Consider the following 13332-nt stretch of genomic DNA (forward strand, 5'->3'; position numbering starts at 1 on the left):
CTTTCCACATAATGGTGGTTAATAGATTTTTAAAAATCCTTTCACTACACAGAATAATTTTCTTGCTCAAGGTAAATTTATGAAGAACTCTGAGCTACAAAGGTTAATGTTTTATCCTCATTTGTAAATTTTTCATACTCTTTATTCTATAAATCTTTTTAACAATCTACACTAATAAAAAAGAAAGATGCAAATCGACTGTACCTTCGTGACGCCCACCTGCCAATCATGGGGTGAGTATGCAAATTAACCCAACAAAGATGGCGGGTTAGTTTGCATACACAGGCACCGAGTGGCCAGGGGTGGGGCGGGATGCTTGCGTCATCGACATGGCGACAATGCAGGCGTTCCGCACCACCCCAGCTGCTCCAGGCCTCTGGGCAGCATGGGATGGTGGAAAGGCAGCTCTGGGCCGGAGCGAAGGCAGTGCCAGCAGCCAGGGGAAGGAAGGCCCATTCTTGCACAAATCTTTGTGCATCGGGCCTCTAGTCTATATACATAAAAGGCTAAGTGTCCGTCTGACAGGAAGCTGACATGCACTGACCACCTGGGGGCAGACACTCAACGCAGGAGCTGCCATGACGCGCACTTCCCATCTATATATATAAAAGGCTAAGTGTCCGTCCAACCAGTATCTATGACACGCACTAACCACCAGGGGGCAGACGCTCAATGCAGGAGCTGCCGTGGTGCGCACTGGCCATTTAAAAATAAACAGCACCACAGACCTGGTGCTGACAAACCAATACTCGGCTTCCCACAAGTGGGACACAGGCCCCACCACCCCAGAGTGACACCCCACCAAATTGCAACCAGTGTTGCCAAGACCCCATGGCACAAAATGTGGTCTACAGTCCAGCCCAGAAACGGTTGCTGTGGGCACTGGGTAATGATGTCACATAGCAATGCCCGGCGTCCTCTCCCTAGTGACTAGCCTCCTTAGAGTTTCTTCAGCCCAGGAACAAAACTTGCTTTATAGCCAGGTGCAAACATTTCACAGTTTAACCAAATATTTGTGAAGCACTCTCTCGTGCCTCATCTCATTTGACTCTCACAGAAGTCCTGCAGTAGGTAGATAAGAGACTCAATAGAATCCTATTTTATTTTCATTAGATGGAAAACAGAGATTTAGAAAGTTTAGAAATTTGACCCAACTGAAAAGAAGAAATGGTGGAACTTGAAAATGACTTAGTTTTCTCACTGCACACAATGGAGTCAAACACTTCTGCAGTGACATATTTTACCCTTTCTTCTCCCTGTGTGATCTACAATACTAACCTGCTTCGTGTTGATATTTACTGCTGTGTTTCTGACAATTACCTGAAAAAGAAGTTGGGGTGCTTCACTGGGCTGGAAAAAATTTAGCTAAATCAGAAAGCAGGGCTAATTAAGCAATTTTATTCTATATATATAAAAGGCTAAGTTGACTTGCGCATGAGTCATACATATAAAGCTCTCGCTGGCACCAATCACGTGTGTGTTTCGATCTGTCATTGTAGATTGTGAATTTGGCTGACACTTCTATTATAGAGAAAGGGCGAATAGCGATATTAAAATATTTCTTCTAATTAATTTCCTTTCAATGTGCATGAATCCATGCACTGGTACACTAGTCAATCTAATAATTCGTTCTATTTTAGAGAAATGTGTTTGAGAGGTAAAAGATCTGAATTTCTTTAAAAATATCTAACTTCAGATATGGAGTTATATGGAGAGAGGAAAGAGATAATATGTGCTAGAGCAGAGATTCTTAAGAAAAATATCAGACTTGCATGAAAAACTAAGCCACTGCCCCACCACATTCTGATAACTCATGCTTCAAAGGGCCACTGGTAGGCAAACACTACCTCACATCCCCTTGAATGTGGTATCATTCAGGTTAGGCAAACATATAAAAGGCTATGAACCATTTCTTGAGAACAGTGTTTTGCAGATTATCTCTGGTGAAGAACTATATTCGCTGTGGGCTAAAAATTCTGTAAAAGAATAAAAGTGAAAACTACTAGAAAATGAAATAAAAATACACAAAACTTAAGTTTCAATTTTTATTTAGTTCAAAAGACATAAAATTATTCTATCAAACTACTATACAAGTTCCTTATGAACTCTCAATTTCTAAGTTCATGGCATTACAGACAGGTAATAAACAGCTCATGGGCCAGCACTGTCTGCATACTACACTCTGAATAGGTCTGTGTTAGAGAATCTTGTAAACATTTTAGCGAAAATAGAATGAGAAGTTCATTATTTAAATTTAGAGCTATAACTGGAGCCAGAAAAGTATACTGGCTCTCATTCTTTAAAATACATTTTCCTTATTTACCATATTCAGCAAACCCTTCTTCCTCAGATACTGCAACAGTAAATATTAGTTTAAAATATCAAAATGGTGACAAATTCTAAATTTTACCTTACTATATAGACAATTATAGAAAGAATTATTTTGGTGAGGATCAACTACCATTGATAGCAAGGAATTAAAACTTCTACATCTCGCCCCACCGATGTGGCTCAATGGTTGAGCACTGACCCATGAACTAGGAGGTCATAGTTCAATTCCTGGTCAGTCAAAGCACATGCCTGGAGTTGCGGGCTCGATCCCCAGTAAGGGGTGTGCAAGAGGCAGCTGATCAGTGATTCTCTCCCATCATTGATGCTTCTATCTCTCTAAAGTCAATAAAAACACATTTAAAAAAGAAATACATTTTCCTTTAAAAAAATAAACGCCTTCTACATTTCAAAATTACATAAGACTGTCTATGAAAATTAATTTTTATAAAATGATATCAGTGATGAATTTTGTATAATGCACTTGAGGGCTAATCACTGCAAGAGAATACTGTTCATAGAAAAAACACATTATTTTCTGATGGATTCATAATATTGTAGAGAAGGAAGACAAAGAGTTCTCCAAATTAAACTTCAGGAAAATCTGCTTTATTGAGGCTGAAGAAATCATGCATTCTTCAATATATTTGAGTGTCCACTATGTGCCAGGAAAGAGAAATGCAAAGGACAAACAAGACTCTATTCCTACTCTCAAGGAACTCGAGATCTTATTATCCAATTAAGGGATATACTAAAAGGCAATATAAAACTAGGACTATACATACAAATACGTTATAAACATAGAAAGAACCTTCAGAGCACAACATACTATCACCTTACCCAGTTACTTCCTCAGGGACCTAAACTTGTGAGTCTTCACTAGAGAAAAGAATGCAGTAGGTTGGTTGATGGATAGCTACTTTAATTTGATAGCTAAGGCAGTCATTTTGGCTGCTGACCCAAATACGAAAAAGGCATTATCAAAAGTATCTGAGTACTCTGAGCCCTCAGTTTCCACTGTTGCTTTTCTTTTTCTTTACAATATTGTTAGTCCCTATATACGGCTGCCCATCTCTTTCATTAGTCTAATGTCATTACAGTCCAGGTATGATGGAACCCAAGAAACACCAACCAAAGAGATAGCACTGGCAGTTATTTCATTTCTGATGTGTGACATTTCATTCTTTTATTGTGAAATACTTGCTAGATGAGCTTCTAGTCAACACTATAAGCAGTGTATACAAAATAAAAGCAGATATTAAGCAACATATTGTCGAAACTTAGAACATATTTTCAAAAGAGGAAATGAAAACACAATTCAAAACAAAATGTCCTGGTTAATTTTCATCTCATAGAAAAAGTGTCTTTATAAGTTATTACTTTCTCCCTCCCCTGCAACAAAACATTTCCAAATGGATTTGTATTTGAGCCAAAATACAAATATTCATTAATTTTAGGACAGACAGACTAATGCAACTAACTAAATCAATAACTGTTCAGGTAATTCAGCACTACTACACTGTCCCGGTATTTGCACATCATTTGTGTTAAAACAACAACAACAGTAAAATACACATTGTTTGAACAGATTTTCTTTTAGGAATATAGAACCTTAAGTTATTTGGGAAACGTTATTTTATTAACTTCGCCCCATTATTTCCTTTAATGCCCCCAATGCCAGACAAAGTAATTGCAAAAATGTACACAAAACATAAAAATTGCATTTCTTTTATGCTTCCTCTTCTGTAATGTACAACTGAAGCCTAATAAATATTTCAACAGAGCCAACCATTGTTAGTATAGTAGAGAAAGTGTAATGACAAGAACAATGTATCAGAATCACACACATTTTTTTTTTATTTAACCGCATCAGCTTCAATTTTCTCCTGGATAAGAAATCCCATCTTACCTCAGAAGAAAATTACTTTTTTTCTTTAATGAACATAAAAATCAAAACTGATGATTTTTAGGAAAGGAAATAATTCATCTGATAGTCATGAAAGAACGCTTTCTATTTCCTACTAGCTATTAAATTATTTTTGGAACTAGCATACTGCTAAACTAGAAAAAATAAATCAACAAAACATAATTTTTACACGCATTTTAGGATGTAAATTAACCAGCTTTGAAAAGAAGTACTATTTCTAGATATTTTTTTTAAAAGCTAGGGGCTAATACTCTCAAAATAGAATAGAGATAAATTTCAGTTGAATTCAATTTCTCATAGATTTGCAAAATGAAAATGTACACATGTATACAAGAATGTTTAACTATTAGTGTTTTCTTTTTTAAAACTAGCAATATAAAAAATGAATAGCCTTACCCAAAGTAAAAGCAGACTCAGCCAGTAAAATGAAGGAAATTCAGGTGCTACTTTCCTGAAAATTAAAACTACCTACCACCCTGACTGGTTTGGCTCAGTGGATAGAGTGTCGGACTGCGGACTCAAGGGTCCCAGGTTCGATTCCGGTCAAGGGCATGTGCCTTGGTTGCAGGCACATCCCCAGTGGAGGGTGTCCAGGAGGCAGCTGATCGATGTTTCTCTCTCATCGATGTTTCTAACTCTCTATCCCTCTCCCTTCCTCTCTGTAAAAAATCAATAAAATATATTTAAAAAACAACAAAAAAACTACCTACCAAATGGCTCCTACTGTAAACAGATGAATGCTATCAAGTGAGTACCTTGCATGAATTTCTCAAGGCCATTAAAAATGTAATAAGGCTTAGCAATGCAGTAATAAAAATGCAAAGCAGAAGTTGACACTGATTAATTTAGCAAGGAAACCGGAGACTGAAACCCAGCTCTGAGCTAAAATAACAGAAAATTTTAAAAAGAAAAAACAACAACCCAAAGTTAGAATTAAGACATAAACATATTTGTCATTTCCTTATAACTTAACATAGGCTTTTCCCCCCCCATATCTGTACTTTTCAACTACAAAAAAATCCATTTTAGAAGGAAAAAAAAATTTAAAAGCTTAGCCCTTACATTTTTTTCAGTTAAGACAGCCAAAGGTTTTGCATAACCTCTCAGATTAACTTACATACAATATTGTCTTGATTAGGAAATTTTGTTAACTCTAAATTCCTCCAATGACTTAACGGTGGTTTAAAATCCTTCAGAAGTAAAATGTATCTGAGTATTAGAAATGTTTAAAATATGACAAACGAACATTGTAGATTTGAGCAAATGCTGTAATATTTGCTATTTATTAACTACTGAACTTCCACAGTTAAAGCAAAGTGCTGTGTGTGTATGTAATGTATGTTCTGAAGTTCTGTGTTCATATCTTCATATTTAACTGCTGGGATTCTAAAAAATAGAGCAGCATGAATCCTAGGGTTTTAATGGAAATATCTTGTTTTTCTATCTACACTAATAAAAGAGAAAGATGCAAATTGACCATACCTTTGCAATGCCCACCAGCCAATCAGGAGTATACAAATTAGCCCAACAAAGATGGTGGGTTAATTTACATAAGCAGGCGCCGAGCAGCCAGGGGTGGGGCAGGATGCGATGGAGGCATTCTACACTGCCCTAGCCGCTCTTGGTCTCTGGGCAGCATGGGAAGGCGGAAAGGTGGCTCTGGCAGGAGCGAAGGCGGTGCCGCAGCCAGGGGAAGGAAGGCCCATTCTTGCATGAATCTTCATGCATTGGGCCTCTAGTTTACTCATAACACTTTATTAAAATATTGCATTTGTTTTACCCATTCACAAAATAAAATGATTTCATAATTCCTACAATATAGCTCTCCAAACTTTCATACCTACTGTTATAAAACACATCACCAAGAACTTAAAACATATATAATTTACATTATTCTGAGTCAACAAGGCCACCACGTGCAGCTGTGCAGATTGTGACAGGCCAAAGTATAGGGGGCTGCAGGCTGTGGGCTGAAATCCAATTTGCCCTTCTCCAATGAAGTTTGGAAGGGGTGCCTTTTTAGAATTTGCACAAGGGTCTTGCTAGTCCACAAGTATTTATTAGGCAAACAGTGTCCACTATCCAAAAGTTTACAGCATAATGTCATCCTCATAGGTCATTAGAAATTGCCTTAAAAGTCAGCATTCGAAACATTCCCCTTTTTCTAATAGCCTTAATTAAAATGGGAAAGCATGACTTTTATGAGGTCCCCAGGTCCCCAAGAGTGTCTTCTTCCTTCTTTTCTATTCCAGTACAGGTAATATCAAAACAAAGCTTATGAGAATCTGGAATTAAGAACATGCCACTGAGAGGAAAAGAATGAAGCCCTTGGTAGGAAGAATTAGTGAGGACAAAGAAGAGACCACTCAAGATAAAAGAGAAGTTGAAGCACCGCTTTACCAATCACTGGCATTTAATCAAAGTATCTAGAGCATTCTATGACAAACTCCTATAAAAGAAAGCCTTATCTATTAAAGCACCTAATTGCAGTTCAATATTTTTAAAGTTTTTATTACAGATGTTTTCAAATATACATAACACCACAGAAAACAGTAAAATGCATCCCATTTTTTAACTCTATATCTTCAATTTAGTATATATTTATGTGGCATCACCATTATTCTAGGTGCTGAAGACACCAAAACAACTTTTGTCTCTGTCCTTAAAAGAACCGTCAGCCTGAGAAAGGTAACATGTAAACAAAACAAAATTAAGTGAAATAGGTGTTGCTATATAATAATAATATGTATAAGGAATATAGGAACTTAAAGAAATAGATTAGTTCTATTCTATCTGGGTATGGGGATGAATCTGAAAAGGTTTCAGAGAGGGTGACTCTTGAAGGAGGGAGATACCTTAATTATTTTTGCATCTCTACCACCTAACACTGCTCCATAAAAACTTGGTAACAGCCAGTCTCAGTTGGAATACATGGAGCTCTTTGACTCAACTGGCTTTTAAGCCTACTCCACTTCAGAAACCTCCTTCCAAGGCTGCACAACGTATCATGTTAACACTGGAACTGCCACCCTGAAGGGGGTGTGGCCAGCCTGCAAACAGCCATCAGCCCCTCACCCAGGCTGGCCAGGCACCCCAGCGGGACCCCCCCCACCCCACCCTGAAGGGGCTGTGGCCAGCCTGCAAACAGCCATCAGCCCCTCACACAGACTGGCCAGGCACCCCAGCGGGAACCTCCACCCTGAAGGGGGTGTGGCCAGCCTGCAACAGCCCTCAGCCCCTCACACAGGCTGGCCAGGCACCCTAGTGGGGACCCCCACACTGAAGGGGGTGTGGCCAGTCTGAAAACGGCCTTCAGCCCCTCACCCTGGCTGGCCAGGCACCCCAGCGGGACCCCTACCCTTATCTGGGACACCCTTCAGGGCAAACCAGCCGGCCCTCACCAGTGCACCAGGCCTCTATCCTATATAATAAAAGGGTAATATGCAAACTGACCCTAACAGCAGAACGACTGGGAATGACTGGTCACTATGACACACACTGACCACCAGGGGGCAGATACTCAATGCACATGGGGAGCTCTGCTCAGCCACAAGCCAGGCTGATGGCTGCCAGTACAGCGGTGGTGGTGGGAGCCTCTCCTGCCTCCTCAGCAACACTAAGGATGTCCGATTGCAGCTTAGGTCTGCTCCCCACTGGCAAGTGGACATCCCCTGAAGGCTCCCAGGCTGCCAGGGGGATGTCTGACTACCAGCTTAGGCCCAATCCCCCAGGGAGCGGGCCTAAGCCAGCAGGTGGACATCACCCGAGGGGTCCCAGACTGCGAGAGGGCACAGGCCAGACTGAGGGCCCCCCCCCCCAAGTACACAAATTTTATGCACTGGGCCTCTAGTTTTATTATAAAAGTGATACACTCTTAATATAAAAAACTGTACATGTCCTTCTAAATTGTTGAAAGAAAAATTCCCACTCTCCACTCTATTTTCAAATTCCTCCAGTCTGTTAGCATCCGTTGAGATATCCATTCTCAATAGTTCCTTCTGTATCTTTAAGACATTCTTTAGGCATAAGCAAATACAGTGCTAAGAGTCTTGATTTTATTTACCAGCAAATACAGTGCTAAGAGTCTTGATTTTATTTATAGGACAGTCCCATAACTTCTAATGAACCCTGACACAATGAAAGGAGAATAATAAATACTTTGATAGCAAAAAAGATAATTACCTACTTTCAAAAGGCCAGCAGTAGAAAAAGTTAAAATACAGAACTAAGTATTTAAAACTTCATACGTCACCCCTGCCTTGGTTATGCAATGTAATGTGAGTAAAAGATATGTAATAAGAAAACAAACATAGGGTGGCAATCTTCTCTACAATAAGAAACATGGGAGGCCTGAGGATTGTGGGGAAAGGATTGAGAATCATAACAATATTACAACCATAGAAGGATGTGTAGAAAGGGCAAAAATTATATGTGTGTGTGTATACACAACAAAATTCTAAATATTAAAATAGCAAACACAATTTTGAAATACACTAGGAGCTTAAAAATAGAGTTAATTGGCCCTAGCTGGTTTGGCTCAGTGGCTAGAGCACCAGCCTTCGGACTGAAGGGTCCCAGGTTCGATTCCCATCAAGGGCACAAGTGGGCTCCATCCCCATGAGGGGGTGTGCAGGAAGCAGCCAATCAATGATTTCCTCTCATCATTGATGTTTCTATCTCTCTCTCCAGCTCTCTTCCTCTCAGAAATTAATAAACAATAGAGTTAATTGTAGAAAATAATTAATTTCCCTATACTAACTCCAGCTCAGAGAAAAAAATGTAGTTTATATATGTCCTTGATTTTCTTGACAACAACATTCTTTGAAGACCTATGTCTAACAAGGGATTAGAAAGCCAAAGGTGAAATAATTGTATTTCTAACCAGTTCCCTTTAATGGTGAGAAAAATATATCAAAGGATGATAGTCATCATAAGAATAAAAATTTTAAAAGAGAAAAAGTAGGTCATTGGGAAAGTAGGGAACTAGTTTCCTCAGAATATGGGGGAATGTGTGATCCAATGGCTGGACAGTTAATTTCCCTTTCATCTGGTACCAGAGAATATTTAAACATTAAGAAATATGCTAGATATAGAGCCAAGCTTTAACTTCTGTACCCACCTAAACAACATAGATTTCACCTAGACATAGGTGAAATCCAAGTTTTCCTCTTATAGTATAAAATGATATCACTCTGGACTGTAAAGAATGCTTATAGGTAAGATACTGGCCTGGACAAGAATCCTGTTCTGAAAAGCTAACACATTACAGAAACAAACCCACTTTAAAACAAAATAAAATGCAATTCCATAACATATAAGCCACAAGTCTAAAAACATTTAACTATAAATTACCTAATGACAATTACAGCAATAAAAAAATTAACACCGATATAGTCTTTATCTGGTATTTTTACAACCTCAATGCAGTATGTAAATAACTAAAACTATAATTTAGAGTTAATTTGAAAGAAAGGAAATTATTTTTTATTGTATAATGTAATTTTAATGCATTAATGTGTAAACAGTGTACAGTTTGTCAAGTTGAAAATAGTTAAGTCCAAAAACCAGCCTGTAATATCTCCATTAAATAAATGATTAGTGAAGATAAGTGAATTCTAGGACTATAAACTACCAAATCTACCTTCTCTACAGACATTGAAAAATACAAACAGAAATAAGGAACTAAAATTATTCTGTTTCCTGCACTCCTTGGGTTAGGAGGAACAGTATTTCCTGACACTAGAAAATGGTAAGTCAACCTCACTTTCAAAAGTCAAATGGTTGAAGCCATAGTTTCTAAATTTGGGTAGAATATCATTTTCAGAGACTAAGCTTCTTTTTTTTTTTTTTTTTTAAGTCATCACCTCACTTCAAGATTAAGGGTTGTCATCATCGATAGAGTCTAAGATTCTTACAAGAAATTTTCACTACCAAACATATCTACAGTTAGAATACAGAACTACATATATAAAGAATATAAAACTAAATATATGAAGCAGCACAGTTCTAAATAAATGAAGCAGTACAGCAGTTCTCAAAAAATGTTATGATCTTTTCATTCATTTCTCTCTTCATCACCTCTCTCACTAAATCCAATGAAAAGGTCCAAGCTAGCCAACACAAACTGATTGGTTCAGGAAGCTTAAAGTCTTCAGTGGTCAATCTAAGTCAGAAGAGGCTTGTGTGCTACTTCCTGGCTACAAAGGTTCAATACTCAATACATTCCATTTAAAGTTCAAAGTGAAAACATTACGTGGGAATCAGCCCCTACAAACCTCTTTAGAACTTCTCTATTCAAAAGGATAGCACACTAGGTCTACTCAGCCTCAGCTGAGTAAGCTTAGCTACTTGAACTACTGTTTCTGTAAATTATAATTTAAACAAAAAAAGAATTTTGTGATACAATATCTCGTCTTTGTAGAAAAGCCAATAACTAATATATGATCAATAACTACTCCTTGTAAATGGCCTTAAAAGCAGACTGTAAAAGTTAGAGCCCCAAAGCTAGCTCTCCACTAAATTTCACAACTTAGGATTCTCTGTGCTGAAAAACGATTAAATTCTGTGCCCTTCACCCTAAACCAAAATACCCATTTCAATGCTAAGGAGACAAAAATGAGGAAGTCAAAAATACACATTACCTTTCTTCTTGCCACACACCTTCCACCTACCAATTACTACTGCATAGAACCACCATGCTACCCATTATTTCAAAGGGCTCCCAAGCATTTCCAAAAGAGGTACCTTGGTTCCTGATTACTGTGTGCATAACAGAAAAACGATCTCTCAGAAGAGTCACCCTTGGTAAGTAAACCAATGAAGGAAGAATCCTGTCATCTGGGTTTCCACTTACCCTCAGTAACATCCTGGGGGTTAGAAGTCCGGTCACTGGCTGGATCCTGTGCCAAAGTGGCCAGTGAAGTGGTGGCTCCAGACATCTCACTCATAGGCTCACTGCGGCTCGTTTCAGGCATACTCTCCCGGGAGCTAAATCTTACTCGGGAACTGGATCTGGAGCTGAGGTCTGGGCTGGTGTCTGACAAACCTGGAATATCATCAATCTTTGTTGGTGTCACCATGAACCGAACTGAAGCCATCTTGGTGGTGGTTTCTGGAGGATGCATTTTTCTTTTTCTTTTCCTTTAAAAGGGCACAAAGGAAAAACCCGCAAAATCCTTCCTCCAACGCTAGCTGCTTTTGATCGCAAAAATAGGATAACTTTAAAAAAAACACACCACACCAATTACCTTGATTTACATCACACAGAGCCCCAAATAAGAATCTTTATACTCAGAATTCAAGCAGACTGTCCTAGAAAGTGCACTACCAGTAGCTGAAAAATATTTAAGAAAAAAAAAGGACAAAACGATGCCAATCTCGTGTAACTTCGTTCCTTCAGAATGAAGAGCTAGCTAGCTATGTCTCCTGATCCAGGGCTGCGGGCTCAGTGCCATGATCTGAGAGAAGCAGGCGAAGCCTTGCTTCCTCCGACCCCCCGGTGTCGGCCAAGTTTGTTAGTCCTTTATCTGGTCAATGTCTCACGGATTTAGTTGAGCCAAGTGCACACAGGTCCACCCTGATGATGCAGATACAGCAGAGAGATTGGAAAAAACGGTACGGGCCACCTGTTGTCTATCAGGTGAATACCCCACAGGTCTGGCTGGGAGGAGGTGTGTGCAGTAGAGCCACCCGAGGTTTTTGAGGCCGATAATCCAGTTGGGTCTGGTGGGAGAGGTGCGCATGCATAACGGGAAAGATATCCCACACGAGGACGGAGGAGAATGCGGAGAGAAGGGTGAGCAGAGGAGGATGCTGGGGCAGAGCGGATTCCTGCCTCTCAGAGGTCTGCGGGGGCGGCCCACCCGCTCTTCTGGCAGAAAGGTCCCTGGGATGTGGGAAGAGAAGCTAGCGGACACCTCGGACTGCAGCTCAGGGTCGTGGCCAGTCGCTGCTAGTCCATCGAGCCCAAGGTCCGCTCGCTAGGTTTCTCCTGCGTGTGACAGGACAGGCCAACCCTTCGCCAGGAGACGCTTTCGCCCCTACCAGGTCCCTGGCGCAGGTCGAGTCCTAGCAAAAGAGGAGACAGCCTCGCAGGCTGGTCCTGGCTGGCAGTGCAGGAGGGGGCGGCGATGACGCGCGGAGGTCGCAGGTGTGGGATCCCGGCGCCAGCTGATGCGGGTGCGCGCGCAGCTGTTGTTTACGAGCCGGTAACTGTTTCGGAGCCGCAGCGCGGCCAGGCGGGCTCGGGCTGCCAGGAGGGCCGGCCGGACGCCAGAGCAGCGGTTACGTGACCTCGCCGCTCCCGGCCCCGGGTTCGGCGGGCTGTGCTAGCGCCGCCGCAGCCCCTCCCTTCCCTCCCCGCTTGTTCCTCATTCGAGGTTAACTGTCCCAAGAGAAGCCGGGAGCGGTCGAAGGGTGGAACCGTCCCCGCCGGTGCCGGGAGCCCCGCCCAGCCGCTGCGGCCGCCAGGGACTGTGCTGCTTGCGCGCATGCGCGCGCTCGCTGGAGTTACAGCGGGACCGGGGTGAGGGGCGGGGCCACGTCGGAGGCCCTGGGCACGACGGGAATTGTAATTGGATGTCTGGACCTGAGCTACCTGCGCTCCAGAAAACAAACCCTTTTCCTTCTTAGTCCTGCTTTCTTGCCCCTGCCCACTCTGGAGGAATCTAAGGGAGTAGGCCCTGCCCCTTGTCCGCAGGGCCTCAAATACCCCCTCTTTAATAACAGGGTCCCTGAAAATTCGTGATTTTTTGGTTAATCCTAACCGGAGGATATTTTTCCATTGATTTTTGGAGTGGAGGGGAGGGAAGAGAATCATTGATGTGACACATGGATTGGTTGCCTCCCACACAGGCCACAGAACCCTGCCTGCAACTGAGGCAAGTGTCCTAGAGCCCATGTTCTACCCACTGAACCAAACCAGCTTGGACCATGATTTTTAAAATTATTTTAAATCACAAACCTCCTAATACCATATATGCAGGTATGTCCCTTCCCTTAATGGAATTTTTATGTATAAGTCCATTCTAAAGCATTGTGTCAGTGATTTTCAACTGGTGTGCTGCAAGAATTTTTAA

General features: G+C 41.0%; 1 protein-coding gene across 2 annotated transcripts in view; it reads right to left on the bottom strand.

Annotated features, from left to right (window-relative positions):
- Nucleotides 1-11838, bottom strand: part of SLC12A6 (solute carrier family 12 member 6) — a gene marked incomplete at its 5' end in the record, with an annotated part of 88771 nt that extends 76933 nt beyond the window's left edge. The window contains one exon of one of the 2 annotated variants that reach the window (XM_081108076.1): nt 11109-11838. In XM_081108076.1, coding sequence (XP_080964202.1) covers nt 11109-11379 — 271 coding nt within the window. The remainder of the gene's footprint in view (nt 1-11108) is intronic. The other variant, XM_081108075.1, reaches the window with a different exon arrangement.
- Between the last annotated feature and the right edge of the window lie 1494 nt (nt 11839-13332).

The sequence above is a fragment of the Myotis nattereri genome (assembly GCF_964212035.1).
Source record: "Myotis nattereri genome assembly, chromosome: 1".
Lineage (NCBI taxonomy): Eukaryota > Metazoa > Chordata > Mammalia > Chiroptera > Vespertilionidae > Myotis > Myotis nattereri.